Raw genomic sequence first — 22,002 nt, forward strand, 5'->3', positions numbered from 1 at the left:
ATAGCTGTTACCTGAGTAGGCGCAAAATGCACAAAATAAAAGTACACTTCAATATTGCATGAAGGGTATCTACCCATATTATAGAGCAAAATTCCTCTCTTACAATTAGTAGCGTAGGTACAGCACTCGCATCTGGTACTGTAAATGTGGAAGAGAACTTACTTTTACGTCCACTACTGTGATTGAAAAGGCTCTTATTACAAGGTGCCATCCCATGTCTAGTATAATTGTGGGAAATTTAAATGCTAGCATATCTTTTGGTTTCTAGTTGTAATTTTTTGTTATATAATTATTTCCATGGATGTTAGGAACAACTCATTTTAAATTTAACATGTGTTTGCCCGTGCTGGGAAAAGCAGCAGGTTCACTTAATTGCCACCCTCTCCAGCCTGCACTTGCCTCTTATTTTTGGTTCCTGCTGATCATAACAAGTACTTCTGGGTATTGGAAGCATGTGACTCACTCCCTTTCCTCCCACATGACTCCACTGATGTTTGCTGCTTGCCTGCCCATGCACACATTCTTGTCACATCAGGGTAGAAAGAAAGCCCTCAGCCATTCTTTCCAACTTTCTGAGATGAGAAAGATGTATTTATGCAATGGACACACCCCTGCCATACCCCCAGTTAGGCGGACCTTTAAGAATTGATATGCCATAAATAATTGGTTAAATCCAGAATTTTTTTTCACCATTATTTTTCCTTTTATACTGGCTTTTCAAAACACCAAACGAGACAATTCAGAGATAAGATAAAAGGTTTTAGTGCACAATATCACTCCTGGTAGTTAAATAGAACCTTTTCATAGATATCTTTACATCAGACCAACAAGAAGAACAGCTGAGGAGGAAAAAGGGACAAAGGGATTTTAGTTTTAAATGAGGAACAGTCCCTCTAAATGAGAGGCAGTTTGGAGGTATGCCTAAGCCCTTTATAAGCTACATTGTATAACATAGAGCTTACACAGGGCTTTCTCTCTTTGCTGCTGGCAATATACAGATTCACTTTAAAGTACAACTAAAGGCTCCTATATAACAGTCAAAACAAGTGCCAAATCTAGTTACTAGTTGATGCACAAGCCTTCTCCGACTGAGCCAAAACCTTCGTCATTTGTGTCTCGCATGCTCCCCCTCCCAGACACTGCAGCTCACAGTTGGAGGCTTTTAGAATCAGAGGCCAATCAAAAAAGCTGTGGGAAGGACTATGTATGGCCAGGTGCTGATTGACAAGCTACAGTCTTTTGAATCAGCAGTGCCAATGCTGATAGCCACACCCCCTGCAAGATTTCTTCAACCTGCTGTAAATGCAAATAGGAACAGCCTGCATGAGAGTGGCAACTCTGCTCGAGAGGGGGGGCACGGGACAGTAGGCCAGAGTGCCAAATTTCAGGGGTGCTGTGGGCAGCTTACGGCTTTTCACTCTCTGCAGGGTGAAGCCGTAAGCCGATTTTTGCCTGTGTAGGTAAAAACTCTACACCTGGCCCTGTCAGCGACATCCGAACACCCTAGTGTTGAGCCAGTCAGTCAATCTGTTATTATACATAATATATATATAGCTCTGACATATACCACAGTGCTGTACATCCCCCCCCACAGTCACATTATCACATTACCCGCTGGACGCAGGGCTTCGTGACCCGCTGGACACTAGACATGTGCACCGCTAGCGGTAGTCTGTACGAATGTTCAGTTCCGTTTCATGTTTGTATCATTTGTTTCATTGCAGCAAAGTGACATAAAATAGTTTTTTTTTAAATTGTCACTTTGCTGCAATGGAAATTTGTCCACAAACAAAAATGCGTACAGACTACCGCTAACGAATTTTGTCTGGAAAACTAATTTTTCCAAAAAGAATCATACATGTATACTGGACACAGGGCATAGGGTTAGTTCACACCATAAGCAGTGCGCTCTGGTCCGATTCTGGCCAGAACGTACTGCCCGCATTGCGACCGGCTCACTTTTTTGCCAGGCTGTAGGGGGCGTGGCGGGCCATTGAAGTGAATGGCACCGTAGCAACGCTCTCCGGCTGCAATGCGATCGCCCGCATGGGATCACAAGGCACATTGTAGCTGCAGTGCTTTCGGGCGCGATGCGATAAAAATGCTGCAAGCACTATTTTGATCACACCGCACCCGAACGCACTGCAGGCACAAAGTGCCTTACGATCCCCTGATGCCATTCAATTGAGACTGTCTATGGTGGGCTCTGAAGGGGTCTCAGGTGGGCTGGTCAGGGCTGCATCCCCCTCCCTCACAAAACTTTGCCAGTGTTGCGTTCCACTGCAAACACAAAAAATAGAGCAAGCCACGCCCCCTCCTGCCCCAAAACGCGGGTAATAGTTTCTTAACGAATTGCGGTGCCTTCCAGCAGCTACCGCTGGGGAACGCACACGCTTTCGGTGTGAACGAGGCCTAAATAGGGGCCCGCAGCATTGGGCCCCTATCAGCCCTGGGCACCAGCTGCTTGCTGCTACTGTCCTCTGCAAACACTCCCCCCAGTGGGCCCCCACCAAGCAGCTGGTGCCCAAGGCTGAATAGGGGCCCGATGCAGGGCCCCTATCAGCCTTGGGAACCAGCTGATCAGTGTATATTATGATACTACTATGGATGCTGTCACCATTTGAGGAGGCGACGAGGATGGTGTGCTGGGACAATGCATGCATCAGTGACACTATACCTTTTTGTTCCTTCTGGAACATACTCTGCAGGCATTTATGGATAGGGCACTTGAGGCAGAACAGCGGGAGGAAGAAGAGGACTTCCTTACCTCTCAAGGCCCCCTTTATGCAGAAACGTTTCCTCCAGGTCCACATATCACACAAGAGGAGAAGAAGCAGGAGGATTATGGCAGCCGTGGGGGCATTGAAGCAGAGAATGACATAAGGCAGTCTCCTAGGGAGGGTTTTCTGTCCCCAGAAACCCAAGGAGTAGTATGTGGTTGGGAGGAGGTAGTGCACGATGGTGTCATCCTCAGAGACCCTGAAGACTCAGAATCTCATGCCTCCTCAAACTTACGGTGCATGGGCTCCCATATCCTGCAAAGCCTGAGAAAGGACCCCAGGATTCGTGGTATCAAGGAGAGGGATCATTACTGGTTGGCAACCCTTCTTGATCCACGTTACGAGCATAAAGTTGCATAGCTCATCCTGCCCTCACAAAGGGAGCACAGGATGAAACAACTTGAGGAGGCTTTGAAAAGAAACTTGTGTAACACCTTTCCAGACACTGGTAGGTTACCGAGTCATGAAAGTGGTGCTTCTGAGGCTTCGGTTGGTCAAGGGAAGAGCGGTGGAGGAGTCCGCCTGACTTATGCCTTTAGAAATGTTTTAAGTCCTTAGGGCCCAGGGATGTTAACTTTAGGCACCCATCAACAGCGTCTGCATCATATGGTGCAGAATTACCTAGGGGCAAGAGCAGACCTGGGGAGCTTTCCAGCAGACGATCCACTGGCTTACTGGATCTTGAGAATGGATCACTGGCCAGAACTTAACCAATATGCCATGGAGCTACTGGGCTGCACTGCATCCAGCGTGCTTTCCGAAAGGACCTTCAGTGCTGCTGGAGGTTTTGTGACAGGCAAAAGAGTGCGTCAGTCCACAGACTCCGTTGACCGGCTGACATTTATCAAAATGAATCAGACCTGGATCAGCAGCAGCTATCAATCCAATGTAGATGTCACCGAATAAATGTATATATTATATACTGTATACATTTATCTGGGATCTGGAATCTCTGGAAGACTGCCTTGGCTGCCTAACTTTGTGGGCGATTATTCCATCTTCAAGTAATGTTCTCAGTGTAGTGCACCACCAACTAGTAAGGCCCGTTTTTCCCGCACCCGCATGTGACAGGTGCATATAATTTCAATATTTTACAGCAGGGTCCAATCCTGCACTCGTCAAGAATGACTTTGTAAGGTTATGGTGTGAAGGCACTTGCCGCCACTAAAGGACCAATTTTCAGGTGCACCTTTGTGCCAGGTGCATATCATTTGAATATTTTACAGCAGTGTCCAATCCTGCACTCGTCAAGAATAACTGAGGGAGCAGGTAACAAAAGGGAACACACAAGGGGTGTGCCACAAAGACGAGATGTGAACAGCAGAGGGGAAAGCGCAGGAGAAAGGAGGGAGGTGCACAATAGTACAGAGCAAAATAATCACAGGAAGCAGGAGACAACACAAAACAGAGCAGAAACAATGCTGTGGAGAGAACTCTTAGCCACAGGAAACCAAAGAGGTACACACAGCAGGAAGGGAACACTGAAAACAACAAAAATACACGGTATACTCAAACAGCAATGCCACAGGAAACAGAGAGGTCCGGCTACTAGCATGGAGTTACGTTGCTCTAACGCTAAAGCACAGGTGCACAAGCCTTTTAACACCTAGGTTCAGGGTGGATTGACAGGAAATAAAGCAGCTCGGGCAGGAGGCAAAACCCAGCACCGGATCAATGTACAATAACTGTGATACGGTGTAAAGGCACCTCCTACACCAAAGGCCCAATTTTAAAGCACTTGTTGTTACTTTCATCCAACGTCTGCAAAAGAGGCACCAGAATTTATCAAAAAAATCTCTAACCTAAAATGTGTCCCCTTCATACAGGCTGCCTCCCCAAGCAGTTGTTTAAAAGATTCAAAGGAAAACCAATTACCGGCAACTGAAATGTTATTTTTTTTCTTTTTAAATGTCCCTTTTTGCTGCAGCAGGTTCTATACATTGTACAGATCCGCCACTTCACATCCAGTTTAAGGGGACCCCCCAGGCACGATATTTAATCCCTTCATGACTGAGGCCCTTTTTTAATTTTTTGCACCCATGATATATTCCACATTTTAGGCCTGAAAATGACTTAAAACCCCCCAACATTATATATTTTCTGAATGCCAAGACCCTATAGAATAAAATGGTGGTAGTTGCAAATTTGTATGTTGCGCAATATTAGCGCAACTCCTTATTAAACCCCAACATTTAGTGAAAAATTTTATTTAATGCCCCAAAACACAACAAAATACCAATTTTTTAAATGACATATAAAAGATGAGGTTACAACGAGTAAAACGATACCCAACATGCATAGGTTACAAATTGCGCGCGTACTGATGGACAACCCACGCTATGCCAATGTTCAGGAGCAGCACAGCATTGTTTCCACACCATGACAGGATGCTGCATTAGGTGAACTACACAGGCAGGATCATCAAGTTATGAGACTTTGCAGAAGGACAAAGAGAAATCTGTAAGTGCAGAGGCACTTATAAATCGGTGCTGCATCTTATAATTTTTTTAAGGGAGGTCACAATTCTACTTTAAGTGAACATATACTGTATAATATGGCTTTATCGTTTCTCTGTAATTACAATTTGCTGACGGTGGAATAATGTAGACTGTAAAGTTTCCATACATTAACCACTAATGAATTCTCACAATTGTGTACCATTTATTTTATCTATGTATATGTGATGATATAAAATGATTTTTCAATAGACTTGAGGCTTATTTTCTTTATACATGTTTGGCTGTGTGCTGTCCCAGCAGATAAGAGGAGTCTAATAGATGACCTCAGTTAATTCAACTCTCACATCTGTATTAGGTTTTGGCTACATGCCTAAGGTTGAGGGCCATGCTGTCTACTCCCTAAAGAATTGCCAGAACACCCACAGTGCAAAAAAAAAAATTATCTGGATTCTGTATCTATATATAAATTCTTCTTGTAACCCCTTTGCTGCCAAATGTCATGCTTTTCTACCACAGGTAGGCACATTGTTGACTGTATAAGGGAAGTAAACTGCTTTGAAATGTTGTTCTTACCCTAATGTGCACAACATACATACACATTAGAGCACACTTACCTTAAAGGAGAATTATGGAGAGAGTGAAATACACTCATCTCCATAATTAGAGCCGACGTTTGGGGGGGCGTGGCTAAGACATGGCCGAGTGAAGTCGCACGTTGCTGGAGCTCTGTTCCCCTAGCTAGGTTTATGGACTCTGTGGACTCTATTTTCTCACCCTTCTTGCATGTCGCAATCTAAACGGACACCCGGTTCCTCTGCGGTGACTCCGGGCTCCGATATCCAGCTTTTTTTCTACAAACCGAGGTCGACTGGGGATCCTCACGGGCCTACCAATATGGCGCAGACACGTGCGGCCTACTCCTGCAACACTCCGGGACGGCGTGCAGGGCAGACACCAACCCCCTCAGCTGCCGCGGCGGAGACTTCCCGGGCGGAGGACCCAGCGTCCCCCATCCTGACGCCCCGTATCCTGGATGAGGACACCCCCCTTGACCAGGGGGACTCCGAGCCTGTGCCGACCTCGAGTATGAGAGCGCTCGACGATTGGCGGCAATACCTCCCGCTGCTCCCGACGAAACGAGACCTGGACGACATGGCCTCGAAAATCGTGGCTGCCTTGAGACAGGAAGTTCACGAGGTGAAACAGCGGGTCACATCTCTGGAGACGCAGGTCACCACGGTGGAGCTGACCACGTCTCAGCTGTCCCAACGTGTCGCCGCACTGGAGAGTGCCAGGGGCGAGACACAACAGCGGCTGACCACGCTGTTCCTCCATCAAGATGACGCGGAAAACCGGAGCCGCCGAAACAACATACGGCTGAAAGGTATCCCGGAGGCGTCCTCGGGCGCAGATCTTCGCTCTACCGTGACCGCAATCCTGAACCTTCTATTGGAGAAGCCTCCTACTGACCCGCTCGAACTAGACAGGGTTCACAGGATCCAAACTTACCGTACCCAGACGGCTAGCACCCCCCGTGACGTACTTTGCAGAGTGCATTTCTACACCATCAAGGTATCAGTGCTGCGGGAGGCCTGGAATAGAGGGACGGTCGAGTTCGACGGAGCGCAAATTCAGGTGATGCCAGACCTTTCTCGCCACATGCTGCGGATGAGACGGGTCCTGAAGCCGCTTCTAGATTTGATTCGTGCAGTAGGTGCTACATACCGCTGGGGCCACCCCTTCCATCTCTTGGTTCAGCGGAATGGCGGCTCCTTCGCCCTCAATACCCCGGATCAACTCCCTGACCTGTTCGCTTTTTTGGAGGCAGAGGCTATAGCAATCCCGAGCTGGCTGGATTTCCCCTACGGGCCTTCACCCTTGACGGGTCCTTTGCCGCGGTCAACACTAGGGCCCGTGCGTAGTGGCAGACGCCCTGCCCGAAGGCCTTCTCCACGCCCGGATTCGACTTGGAGCAAGCCCTGATCTCCTCCTCTCCCGTCTACTGTTCCGTTGATGCCTGGGCCTTGTTATCGTTGCGGATGCCCTGGCCCCAGATGGCCCACTGACTCATTCTCCGATCCGTTTCTGTTTTGAACTTACCATCAAGCCTACATCCCGATGGCGAGGCGTACAGGGGTTGGAGCCCTGGGATCCCCCATTCTCGCACACCATGGTCCTTTTCTCTCTCTGCTGGGGGGACGGATGGGCCTTCTAGACTAAGGCGGTTGTGGTTCAGGTTTCATTGGCATTATTATACTGTTTTACTGTTAGTGATTTACTCTGTTTTGTTTATTCTCAGATGGAAATGGATGCCCTACTCGTGCTTTCGGCGTGGACCGGCTTCCCCTGAGATTTACTCTATTTTGTTTATTCTCAGAGGGAAATGGATGCCCTACTCGTGCTTTTGCCGTGGACTGGCTTCCCCCGTGGGGCCCGCTGATTGGGATTCCTCCCCGCCTCCCTTCTTGAGGGGCACGGGGGTCAGACGGTCCACATGGGGATGCCTTCTCCCCCGCCGAAACGCAAGTACATTGTTTATTTACCTCACACAGGGTTGCTAGATGTGCGCCTATCTGCTCCTTGTTACTGATTTATTTTATTTTGTTTATTCTCAGATAGAAATGGATGCCCTGCTCGTGCTTTCGGTGTGGACCGGTTTACCCCGTGAGGCCCGCTGATTGGGATTCCTCCCCGCCTCCCTTCTTGAGGAGGGCGGGGGTCAGACGGACCGCATGGGGATGCCTTCCCCCCCGCCGAAACGCAAGTACATTGTTTATTTACCTCACACGGGGTTGCACGATAGGCGCTTATCCGCTCCTAGGGAGGCTGTATAGCAGGATCACCCGCCACTTACTGTTTTTGGCTCTAGGGGTACCCTGTCTTTATCTTAAACCTCAGGCAGTATACCACTGCATGCAAGCATTGGGTTGTTGTACACTGAATCCTAGACCTAGGGGAATATCTCCTAGCTGCATATTGGTTTCTTGTTATTGTTCTTTTTGCTACCTTCGCTGGTACCCACCCCCACATAGGATTACCCTGTCCGCTTTGGAACGGGTTCTTCATATGAAATTTAGATTACCTGACTAGTACTGTAACTCATTTTGCATAACCTGTGTCTCGTGACCTTACACTGCTCTTCTGCCCCTGTCCTGCACTGCTACCCCCTCTCTTTACCCTTTTCCCCCACCTTGCTATCTCTTCCGGGGTCCTGAGCCGGTTCCCGCGTCCTCCTGCTGACGCTATGGGACCCTTTCGGGTGACCTCTCTGAATGCCCGTTGGTTGAACCTCCCGGAGAGGAGGTCTAGACTCCTGTCTGATTATCAACTACATTGTATTGTTATATCTGATGTTTTCTTCAGCCAATAAAGAATTTGAAAAAAAAAAAAGAGCCGACGTTTGACACTGCAGCTGGCCTTGGCAACCTTTTTTTTAAAAGAAGATTAACTAGCAGGGCCAGAGTAAAAGGTAAGGACTCCATGAAGAAAACGCAAGAAAAATATAATAAAACAAATGTCACCATAAAAATGTAAACTGAGCCTACATTAAAAGTTAGCTTCAGTTGGCTGAACCTGGCTGACTGCTTTGAGTTCTGGCCCGATCTGCTACCTCATTTCTTTGGCAGTGTAGGTGGGTGCACAGAGTGGGTGGGCGATGTGGGTTGGTGCACAAAGTGGGTGTCAGTGTGGGTGGGTACGCAGAGTGATACGCCACTGCCTGGCTGTATATATTTTTGTTAGGCCAGTGCAGGGGTTAGGCGTATGTAAGTACAGTACAGTAGAATGTAATGAAGAGAGTCAAGAGTATATGAAGAGTACAGGGGTAAGATGTAAGTAACACACAGTACAGGGGTCAGCGGTAGTAAGGCAGAGTTCAGTAGCATGTTAAGTGCAGGTGTCAGGAGTAAGCAACGCAAAGTGCAGGGGTCAGTAGCCAGTAATGCAGAGTGCAGAGTTGAGTAGTAAGTAACGCAAATAGCAGGAGACAGGAGTAAGTAAGGCAGAATTCAGTAACATGTTGCACACAGTGCAGTGGACAGGAGAAAATAAGGCAGAGTGCAGAGTTGAGAAATAAGTAACACAGAATGCAGGGGTCAGTAGTTTGTAATGCAGAATTCAGGGTGCTGGGATCAGTAGCAACTATTGCAGAGTTCAGAGGTTAGTCTTATGTTAAGCAGAGGGCAGGGATCAGTAGTTTGTAATGCAGGTTTCAGGAGTAACTAACGCAGAGGGCAGGGGTCAGTAGTTGGTAATGCAGTTTGCAGACATGTCCCCTGTGCCCAGCCGCCAGTATCCCCCACATGCCAGCATTTACATGCCCTAGCTGGGGGTAATATTTCTTATTTCTACCCCTCCTCCCTCCTGCTGTCCCCCCACCCATATGCAGAGTGGCACAGCTTTGGGGAGACAACTAGGACACAGTAATAACATTAGGAAGGGTGGATGGAACCCTTGTGCGAACTAGGCATCCAACACTGAGAAGTGTGTTGGGTAAATAAATAATTCTTTTTTCACAATATTTTTATTAAAGGTTTTTATAAACAGGACTACAGATAATGGCAATCACAAAGCAAAAAAATTGAAGAAAGAACACTGCATTGAGCACCAAATAATGGAAAACACTATATGGAAGACATTCTGCTGCTGTGAATCTCCAAATGGATAGGTATACCAGCACTTAACAGGTAAACACACAGCAGGAGTCACCATAAAGGTATAACAAAAGGTTAGGTATTTAAAAATACACTCAAAGTATAAGGCCTAAAAATATGGCTTTAATCAGGTAGTGAGCAATGCCAGGGGAGAAAAAGGAAAGCCAAAAAAAAGAAGGCTGAATACAAGAATTAAGAGAAGAAAAGACTCAAGAGAAGGAATGAGAGAGCAAGAAATCTAGAGGAAGGCAATGAAGAAAGAAAAATAAAGGAAAAAGAAGAACAGGTGCATCGGGACCACACACAGATAGCAAAACAAAAGGTAGGCGGCCTGGAGTGTAAATAAGATTTCTCAGCAGTGTGATGAGAAAACATTAGTTTTGTATGCAGATTCACAAATTAAAGGAGAACTATGAGGTGAGTGATTGGAGTGGAGGAACGAACAGGGGAGGGGCGGGCATAGCTGGTTCTGCCTTTAGATAGGCAGAGCCCGCTGTCACTCACGCAGTTGGGCGGATCTCGATATATTGAGCTTTGGGGTCATGGGAGGAGGTTAGTACATGTCCTCCCGTGACCCTAAAGAGAACTATGGGGAAAAACACTTACCCCATAGTTCTCTTTTAAGTATTAACTGTGTTCTTTTACAAGCACTGCATTTTGTTTTGTTTATTTTGGATACTTGAAGCCATTGCATCAGTCATGTTGAAGCAATTGGGTCAGCGTTAAAGCCAGACACCTAGCCTTTTTCAAATTAGATGTCAACGATGGCAGCCTACTTTATGACATAGAAGTGCTATACAAAGACCATAAAACTTTCACAGTGCACATGCAGAAGTAAAGATCTTGGTGACACTTGGCATTCTAATCAGTGATTGTCTTTTAATTTTATAAAAAATATATGAACCACCAAATAATATGAGACACCTAAAATTTCAGTTTCCACAACATAATATACTAGGTATGGGAATTTTAAGGTGTCAAGTCAAGGATGAAGGAAGCTCAAATAGATTAAATCAAATATTACAAATTTATTGAAACATTCAAAATATACATATATATATATTTTAAAACCTAAAATAGAATTTACATCAGCAATGATTACGTAATTTAGGAGCAAAGCAGCAATGGTCTGTGAGTAAATCCAAATCAGACTAAGGTTTATTTGACACGCATGTGGGGAAAGGCCTTAGTCTGTCAGGCCAATTCCAACCCCACTCTAGTTCATTCAGCTTATAAAGGTCCACACATCAAGATAAAGATTAGGTTACGTAATTGTTCAGTTAACAAAACACATCCTGAATCAGCATTATTTGTTCCACAGGTATACATAGCAAGTGTCTGAGTGTAGATAAGCTAAAAACTGGTACAAATGAGGCGTTATCCCTGCAATGACTTTAAGATAGTGGCTAATACCCTACAGATAAAAGCTAACACCTTACCGTAGAAAAATGCCTTATCATATTACTTTTCACTAAAGATGTGTTTAAAACATGTTTTGTACGTAAGATGTTTTAAAGTCTATAACTGTATGTATTTAACATAATAAGATGTTTTAAAGTCTGTAACTGTATTTAGTATAGGAGTTTAACATTTTAAGATGTATAGAATTCTATAACTGTATTTAGTATGTGTATTTAACATAATATGTATAGGCCGTGATCGTATAGTGGAATGTCTTTAACCTGTCATATCATTTACTATTGGTAGTGTACCTTATCTTATACCATATTTACTAAACAATCTTACTTAGGAGATACATTTCATAATATGTTTCATTAAGCATAATATTACACTGACAAATGGAGTCTAAAAATGTAATTCAGCAAGGATTATCATTTATCCCTACACAGCAACAACTCCCTGTGTAACATTTTTTTCTGTACCACGGCATAGTACCTCCCTGGATCGCATCGATATATCATATTTACAGATAGATTAATGAACTCCTTAAACTTCAATGTCCTCATACTTGTTATTGAATACATTTTATCAACATAATTTGTATCAATCAGCCATACATAGATGTACGGTGGGTCCAGCCTTCTATGTGTTTCGCCAATGCTTCTTCAGTAAGATAGGAGGTCATCTATAATATGTTGCATAAGCTTAACATCTCAACTGATTATTTAGAATATTAAGGACATAATAGACAGAACAATGTATGTAAATAAGTTAATACTTTTTTCTGGGAATCTGATGGTAAGTAGATCCACAGTCCAGGGGGATTTCCCTCATCAGCCAGAAGACATAGGGAATACGGAACATAGGGGGCTAACAAGGCAGCAGGAACTTGATGAGCTTCCATAAGTACCTTTGTGAATTAAAGTGCAAAACATAATTATAGCATGTAAATCTATATATACTGGGGCCATGCCCCAATCAGGAAGACCGCCATAGAACACTACATACAACCCCCACATGGAAAAAATTTCATGGGTCTATATTATCCTATAAATATACTGATTAAAACTTAAATAATTAGTTACCAACTTAACATGTGTCAACTAGATCATGAATACATCTTAGTGTCCATGGGGTTAACATCAATACTCTCAATTCATACTAACAGATTAACTGTCCAAAACTCCCCCTGACCAAATATATTACTATTACTAAAACCACTCAAACCAGCCATAAAACAGAATGAATGCACACATACCTTAATAAAATTAGCCACAATATCAAGGTCTCCTCCAGCCAAACCACCTGTACTTCCTCTGTCGCTAACACATTTGCGCCGCACCATGACACACTGCCTATAACCTCCTGGCATGTGACGTGTGCAGCCAGGGCGGGCCAATGGTCTGTGCATGCGCCCGAACAAAAAAGCGCATGGAAAATTGAGGTTTCGCCCCATGACCATGGAGCCCCTCCCACCTTGGCTCCTCCAATCCCAGAGATGGCGCCAACCTACTCTGTTATTATATTACCTCATATTACTGCCTGTGGTGGGATGTATCCATGTCTCCATCACAGCAGAAAGGTGAAGAGTTATGAAAGAGCCAAGAACCTTTTCCCAGAGGGATGATATTTCCCACAGGAGAGGCAACGTCCCATCACAGACCATCAACCTAAAGAAGATGTATATTAGGGCTAGCCTGATAAGACATCATCCTGGATGGATGCGACAATCACCACCAGTCACAGAGATCAAATATCATTATAAGTTGTAATATCTTTAGAGACTTAATAATACTACATATTACCCAGAATATTTTAATTACAATACAAACATCATATGGCACTATTTTAGGTTTTAACATGTATATTTTATAATTTTCAATAAATGTGTGATATTTGATTTAATGTATTTGTGGTTCTTTCTTTCTTGACTTGACACCTTAACAGCCCCATACCTAGTATATTGTGTTGTTGAAAGTGATTGTCTTTTGGATGATGAGATTTTTCCATCTATGGTCACATTTGCTGTGTTGTGTTTTTTTTAACTCTAACTAAAGATATATGGTCTGGTCCAGAGAAGACAAATGTTTGCTTTTTCTTTTTAAAATCCATCAGTGCGCACATAATGTCAAAGTAGATATTTGAAAGTAGATTCTGGTGATGAAAGGGTTTCTGACAGTATTTAGCAATTGTCTTACATCTGGATTTAATAAAGACTGGAGAAAGGAACCGTGCAGAGTCAAAATCCCTCCTACAAAGAAATGTAGCCAGGAATTCCAGAGCTGTGAGCTGGAAGCAACGCAGGAGAGCACAACTGTGCCCAAACTCTTTTTCACTATTAGTAGGAGAACAGCCTTCTGGAATAAGAATTTCTTACAAATCAACCACGGAGGGAGCCAAAGATGGCTGGGATTGTGGCCTGCGTCCTCCTTTCCCTTGTCACCATGGTACATTCCCAAGTACAGACAGCATTTCTGGAATACATGCAATCAAGAATGGGATCTGTAGAGGTAAGTGGGACTAGTTCAATCAAATGTTGCTCTGTAGTATTCATACTATAATTCCAGTAACTGGACATTCTGATGTGTAAACTTTATTAACATATCTACTTTGTATATGAAAATGATCTACAAGGTTCTACAATTTATATTACACAAATTTACTAGATATGCTCTTTTCTTTGTTTTTTTATGAGACGTATTATGTGCTGCAGACATCAATACAAGTCATGTCGCATTGAAAGCTTAATTGTTGGTGACCCTGTTTCCCTTTAAAATTCCTAATTTCAGTAGAAAATTCCACTTTTTATTTTTTTTAAATATGTTTCTAGATGCCCGAGTGTTTAAACTGAAGTTTGCTTGGTTTGGCATAAAAATAACTTTCAGTAAATCACCACTATAGCCTTGAATTCCAACACACAAAACTGCTTGGTAGGGTAGTTAAAGGGAAAACCTGAGCATAGTTTTTCACAGACATATCAATGGTTAACTCAGCAAACCCTTTAACTGCAAATATCACTCTAAACAGGAAGAGGGTGGAAAATCAAAGTCCAGGGAAAGCAAGTTGTGTATCAGATTAGAGAATGTTTTAGAATATGTTAAAGTAAAATAGAAGTGGATGCAAAGCCATATAAAGGACCTAAAAACTGAAAATGAATGTGACATTTACCAAATATTCACTGTGGATGAATCTTCCTCATGCATGTGTTTTAAATTACAGGGAATAATTAACCAGTTGACATCCGCGGTGTTAAACCCCCTTCCCATCCAGGCCATTTTAGGATCTTTAGCAAAAAGTAAATTTGTGAGCAAGAATGTCTTTTTATTGCAGAAGAGACATACTATGTAGGCTTCTTAACTTCCACCTTGCATACATCTTTACTGAGTTTACTGAGCTGCTAATGTGCAGTCTAATGTAGACTACCGACATCTGGCAAGTGCTGGGATAAATAACATCCCAATGCGCATGCACGAATATTGATCATGCAGGCCTGGCCAATTTATGATGGCTGAAGGTCTGAAGAAGACTGAGGCTAGGTTCACACCTAGGCGATTGAGCTGGTTAGCTGTTTTTGCACAATTTTCGCGGGTTTTCGTTTGCGCAACTGTGCTTTCAATGCATAGAGATGTCTATGGGACCCAAACCGCGTGACAACTGCCCAAAAACAACTCTATGAACAGCCTCCATTGACTTCAATGAGCATCTGTGTTTTTCGAGATATCACAGTAGGTGTGAACTTAGCCTAATTGACAATGTCAGCACAGCGAGGGAGGTTGCGGACTATGCATGGCTGGAGCAGAGGTAGTTGCAAACTCTAGTTCTGCTTTAACCACCTGTGAATGTTTGATAAATGTGCACATTCACTCTTTAAAAAGATGCCCCTACATTTTACATTATCTGCAACATAAATATTTACCATAGCATGGTAATTACAACCTTTTTGTACATGTTAAATTTATGTTCACTGTTTCTTGAAGTCTCATTGCAAAAGTTTTTCACTGCAACAATATTAACTAAACTAAGACCACACAATATAGTACACACCAAATTCAGACATTATATGTAAAGACAAACTAAGGTTGTGTTCCAGAACAACCTTTGATATCAAGTGAGAAGATATGCCATGACAATGCCTGTTATGTATTCTGATGCTTAAAATGACACTAAACTCAAGAGTTAAATCTTAAAAATACATTCAAGTACCTTAACAATTAACAAAACTGTACATTTGTGAATCAGTCAGCTGTAGATTCTCAAATCATCTCTGAATTGGTGCCGACACTGTCCTTCCTTCTGGAGGGTGACTACTTTTCTTCCCCATGGTCCCTGTGTGTGTTGTAAAGTAGCCACTGCTCCAAGCTCACTCCTGTGATAGACTACAATTTCAATACAAATTAGTAAACTAAATGTGAGATTGTAGTCCATCACAGGAGTGATCTTGGAGTGGTGGTTACTTTACAACACACACAGGGACCATGGGGAACAAAATCAGCCACCCTCCAGAAGGAAGGACATTGTCAATATGAATTCAGAGATGATTTGGTGACCTACAGCTGAGTGATGCACAAATAAGGTACAGTTTTGTTAATTGCTAAGGTACTTGAATGTAATTTTAAGATTTATCTCCGGGGAGAATAATGACCATAAAGATGTAGGTAAGTCAGTGCTTTGGGATAACTTTCTGTTTACTTAGTCTCCAAACCCTGATGCTTCCTGTGATACTTTGTTCCCAGGAAAATGTGGGTGCCAGGTGGGGAAAGAAGATGACATGAAAATTGCTTCTTGTGTAGCATATTTAATAAAGGTTTATACTAATAGTTAAATAAAGATTAACATAAAATAACAACAGTAATAAAAGCATCAAAGTGTGTCAGAATAGGTACCACTTACTGTGTCTTTAGATTTCATCATCGTATCTTTCTGCTTACCTGGCATACCACTATTAGGACATTATAACATTTACAAACACCTGGGAACAAGTTATCGCAGGAAGACCAAAACTCCAGTGACTTGTAAGCATCAAAACATGGAGACTAAGAGAATGGGAGATTATCCCACAGCACTCTACTCTCTGATCTATATCAGTGCGCTCATGATGCTCAGATAAGTCGATGTACTTGTGAGTGCTTGGAGGAGGATCCGAATACATACTGTAATAGGGTTTGGTGCAGCATGTAAACAAGGTATTTGCTGTATGGACTTGGTATTGTTGTGGGTCTTAAAAGCTGCAGCCAGAAGACATAAAAAAAGGAGTGAGTGGACCTCAATGTTATACTTTATAAACATATAGACAGTAGAGAACATTTAGGACTTATTCACCCCTAAGTGTTGGTGTAACATTCCGTAAAGCAGTATATGTTAACGCAATAGTATACTATGATTGGCCTGTGGCATGATTCACAATTCCAAATGAATGGGCTGCTTCAATGTAGTGTGCTTCAATGCACAACAATGTGTGCATTAATGCAATGCATACTGTAAATGGGCCCTTAGTCAGCAGTAGTGATAAGACTGGGCTTGGTGTGAACCCAGTTCTCCAAGCCCACTCAAAACTGTGACTGCCACTCACGACCTAATCGATTGCGGGGAATGCCCCTGCTATAACTGCTGCCACTGATTGGCGATAGGGCAAACTGCTTTCTTTAAATGTGAAATGCATTAAACAAAATGCAACTATGTATACTATATTCAGCATGTAATCAACAAATGTCAAATGCATGGATTGCCAACTCTGCTTTCTAAAGTGGTTGATGTCTGTATGTTCTGACCTGTAAGAGAATTTATTTAATCCTCCAGACGATTTTTTTGTGTGAAAGAATTGGCTGCTGTGCACAGCTTCTCCACTGCCACCTCATTAGAGTGATGCAAGACAGAAAAACTTTCCCCCAGCAATTACTGTAAACGTCTGCTTCATCTGTTTATAGTATATGCCTTCATGGCAGTCTATGTGCTTGTGAGTTATAACTGTAGAGAAAAAGCATAACTATATTTATTAACACCATAGGCTATATACAGTATACATTTATATACAGTATATTAACCCCTTCATGACTGAGCTAGTTTTTAGTTTCTGTTCCTAAATGACTGACACACTTTTTACATTTTTGCTGTGTGATTCTTCCACAGCAGCAAGTTTTGATTATTATTATTATTTTTAGAATTTTTTTAATAATAATTATAGTATACAAATATATTTATATATAAACGTTTTATTTTCCTAATTTTTTGTACACTTTTTTTTTTTTTTACACTTTGTAAAAAAAATAAGTGTAAAAAAAAAATATTTTTTTTTTGTCAGTTTATATCAAGCAATCACTATGACTGCTTAATAAATTAACTTTTTACAATTTTTAGTTATTATCAGGCTGCTCCAAGCTTAGGAACAGCTAATAATAACTTTAGAGACTGATCCTGACAGCATGTCAGAATCAGATCTCACTAAAGGTCTTTGATCGTTCCTAGACGATCAGAAATGATACATTTCACTCGAGATACATTTGTATCTAGTGGTTGAAATGTATCATTTAACATCGGGCCAGGCTCTCCAGCTGTCAAAACGAATAGCAGAGAGGTGAGTCACTGCTACCTCTCTGCTATCTTCAGCTGTCAGATATGGGATCGCTATTTAGCGAACCCGTATCTGAATGTAAAGGCTTCATTCTTTCATTAATGAAAGAAAGAAGCTTTTAAAAAAGCTTAACTATTTCATTAATGAATGTCTCAATAGTGAGGCATTAATTAATGACTGGAACTGCTGAGAATCAGCAGTTACCAGCATTACAGAGGCTAATATAACTAGGCACGTACAGTGTACGTGGCCAGTCATATAGCCACTTTGTGACGGGACGTACACTGTACGTCTCCCGTCACGAAGGGGTTAAACATGTAAGCCAGCAAATAATGTTGTTCGTTGTGGTTCATTTCGTTGGATTTTTCGTCATTTATAATAAGGCAAAGATAAGGGCTTTTAAGGTATCAGAAACACCACTAATATAGAAGGACAATTTGATTGTGCATAATAAAACACTTAAAACAGTGATCTTTCCTTCATATTGGGGCATACAATCAAGACCTCCCTTATAAAGATACCAACAATATTGACAACCTTTCCAAAGACCATATAGGGGATTCTTCAGGAGGAGGGAAGAAGATACTCTGTTAGGTTGAGGTGACCGTTTGTTCTCAAATGTTGCTATGATCTCTACAACAGCAAGCTGGCAGCAGGAGATCATAGCAACATTCGAGAGCAAGGACCTCTGTGTACCTCAGCTCTTTTCTCCAAACGGCTGCCTAAACTGGTGACAACATTGCAGGGATTTCTCGTTTGGATTTTATAGATGCACTTCTTCCTTCAAATGGTCACCTCAACCTAACAGAGTATCTTCTTCCATCCTCCTGAAGAAGCTCCTATATTGGGTGCAAAACGCGTTGAGGAACATTGGCACCCCTGGATACCATGACATCATGATCATATTGCATTTTTTGGACTCTATATGGTCTTTGGATAAGTTATCAACCTTTGCCGTATTATACATTTCCTCTTTGGGTGCGGTATTGCCTTTGCTCCATATTCACCCCCCAAATTCTTTAGATAGCATTTTTCGTTATTTAGTTTTTTGGGTTCGGGATTTGGATGAATCCAAATTTTCGTTAATTGTGGATGTGGTAGTATTTATGAACACATTTTCAATGCAGCAAAGTGACATTAGAGAAATAACAGTATGCAGAAGCAATTGATACTAGACCCTTTAGGTCTGAAAGGAATGTTAGGGGGACCCCAAGTAAAAAGAAAAAAAAAAGAGTGGGGTTCCCCCCAAAAGTCATTCCAAACCCTTTAGGTCTAGTAGGAGTTTTAAGGGGGACCCTAATGCAAAAAAAATTAAACCAGGCCCTTAGAGCCGGTTCACACCACTCCGAGTGCATTCCAGCACATTTAGCCTTTGATTTGAATGCACCACCATGCCAAAAATGTGATATGGGGTACATGGTCTCGGTGGAAAATATTTTAAGTAACAGAATGTCTCCAGCTTCGTAAATTCAACTAGATGGCCTTTCTATCACACTCTATGGTGTAAAGAGACTGGCGGGGTAGTACCCACAAGTAGACGGACCTCAAATGCTGTCTAGCCCAGAACAGACCATGATGTCTGGCAGAGGGAAATGTGCTCATCTCAGTTGTGTGCTTAGGCTTATGTAGTTGATGGGTAGAGTGTCGGGCTGTTAGCCGTCATTATTGGAAATTAATTATGTTTAAAGGGAAACCTGGCTAAGTGCTACTTTCATCTAAAATCGTTTCCTAACATAACCTTATTATAAATTTCAAAAGTAAAATAAAAAAAACCAACAACTTAAGGGCTTAGTTATAAAACAAAGTGAATTTCACTATCTGCTTTCTGTTCTACATCACAGTATTACCACGTTCTGCATTTTACAGCCCATTCATAAAATGCATGCTGTTTTTTTTTATGTCTGACCCTTTGTACATCCACAGCTTCTTCTCAGCTGAGAGGTCTGCTGCATCAGAGACACAACAGAGAGTGAGGAAAAAATTGTTGTCGAAGCAGGTTTCCCTATTGAAAAATATAGGCAGATGTGCAGCTCCTAGATAGCAACATAATTGCAACATTCAGATTAATTTGCCACTATCATGCCCAGATCTAAACATAATTCTTAGAAATCCTTTCTTTTTAGCACATTTCTCTCTCTGCCTTATTTGAATGCTGCTCCTGCTGCCTCCTTCTGCAGATACATCAGATGTTGCTGCATTCTAAACATATAACCATAAACTCATAAACTCATATGAGAGCTAAAAAAGCATTGGCTTTTAACAATTATACTGATCAATCAATTCAAACAAAAGTATCTTTATAAAATAAATATAAGTGTGTAGCCTGTTTCATTTGTAAGTTAGCAAAATAAATGACATATACAGTATAACTGTGACAAGCAATATAAAATGTACAAATTAACAACAGAAAATTGCGCTGATAGGATTGCTGCAGGACTAAGACTACTATAAAAACATATACACCAGTCAAAATTTTAATTAGGGTAGTATTAAACTCTCAAACCTTTTTTTCAGTTAGGAATCCATATCAAATATACATTGCCCAGCAAAGTATTTCATAAAAGTTACAGTCATGTTTCAAAACTGCTGGCTCCAACTCTCTCAGCTCAGCTTCCTTTTACTTCCTGTCCACTACAAGATCTCAAGGGACAGAGAAGTCTCTAGCAGCTGTTCATCTACTATCTTGGAAAAGGGAGGAGGATTGGGGAGCAGAGGAGTTGTTTGTCTTGCTGTGTCTGTGTGTTTGTGGAGACACAAACCGCTTTTTAGCACACACAAGGGTGGCTCTACAGGACCCTGCAAGAGAAAGGAGTCACCCTAATACAGTGCTCAGGGACCATGATTCTGCAGGAAACTAAAACTTTTAAACATCAAGTAGCAATATATATCAAAAAAAGGGGGGAAAGAGAAAGAAAGGGGCACTGGAGAATAGCAGGGAATTGATCCAATAATAAAGTCAATTGATTCATATATATAATAAAATTCCATTTTTAATATACTCAATTCATAATGTCTATACATATAAATATGCTAAAATTCATCCATATAAAAAAACATAAATAGATGTATACACCATAAATAACCTCAATGGAACCCACACATAAACCATGATTATAAATTCATATATTGGTCATTGCCCTCATTGTATTCATATCTTATTTGCATGATTAATTGTACATAATTGTTCTATATATCATTAGTTCAGCCATGATTCTGTGCTTGCTCCAGTCTTCAACGCGTTTCGCCGAGGCTTCGTCAGGAAGATTTGGAGAGGTTAACCTATAGTATTTGTATGGGTATGAGAATCAATTTGCAATAGTCTACATGATATTATCTTTCCCCCCTTTTTTTGATATATATTGCATATATAGGGGTGGTGTCCCAGTTTGTGTGATGGTTCCTAATTTTTGTATAAACATCAAGTAGCAGCATACATTGTAAGTGGTTTCATCATTATTTGAAATATATTTATTTTGACTTTATAGTGAAACAAAACTCAAACATTTGATGACCTTTAACTGCTCTCCTTATAACCCTTAACATAATCTCGCTTTCATTTCTATGTTAAAATTGAAAACGTACCTTTTTTTCTTCATAAAAAGCGCTCCCGACGATCCTCCGATCTTCAGTGATTTCCGGCCTCTTTCCTGCAGCAGTGCATGTGATCTCCTTCACTACATACAGGTCGGCAGCTGCCGTTCCCCCACACTGCAGTCTCCCTGCAACAACTTGGCCGGCAGCTGTGGGAGAGAACTCAGAGCTGGGAGAGGCGGGGAGGAGGTGCGGTGTGTGGCGTGCAGTGCGTGTGGAGCCGCAAACAGGGGCAACTAATCAAAAGCCGACTAATCGATGATGGAAAACGTTGACAACATTTTCCATCATCGATTTTAATCGACTTAGTCGATTAGTTGTTGCAGCCCCGGTCCCATCAGTCTCTGTACATAGGAGCTTAGACTCTAATGTCCCCCCTCAGTCACATTAGTCTATGTACAGAGGAGCTTACCCTCTAATGCCCCCCCTCAGTCACATCAGTCTCTGAACAGAGGAGCTTACCCTCTAATGTCCCCCCACAGTCACATTAGTCTCTGTACAGAGGAGGGGTCGCCCGGAGGACCCGGAAATCTGACGGGCCTTGAGACACT

The 22,002-nt window shown here is 42.2% G+C and overlaps 1 protein-coding gene across 2 annotated transcripts in view; it reads left to right on the plus strand.

Annotated features, from left to right (window-relative positions):
* The first annotated feature begins 13,547 nt into the window (after positions 1-13,547).
* OLFML3 (olfactomedin like 3) overlaps positions 13,548-22,002 on the plus strand; it is a 21,397-nt gene continuing 12,942 nt past the window's right edge. Inside the window, exon 1 of one of the 2 annotated variants that reach the window (XM_018565946.1) lies at positions 13,548-13,802. In XM_018565946.1, coding sequence (XP_018421448.1) covers positions 13,695-13,802 — 108 coding nt within the window. In that variant the 5' untranslated portion in view covers positions 13,548-13,694. The remainder of the gene's footprint in view (positions 13,803-22,002) is intronic. The other variant, XM_018565947.1, reaches the window with a different exon arrangement.

The sequence above is a fragment of the Nanorana parkeri genome, unplaced genomic scaffold (assembly GCF_000935625.1).
Source record: "Nanorana parkeri isolate BGI_ZX_2015 unplaced genomic scaffold, ASM93562v1 scaffold902, whole genome shotgun sequence".
NCBI classification, from domain to species: Eukaryota; Metazoa; Chordata; class Amphibia; order Anura; family Dicroglossidae; genus Nanorana; species Nanorana parkeri.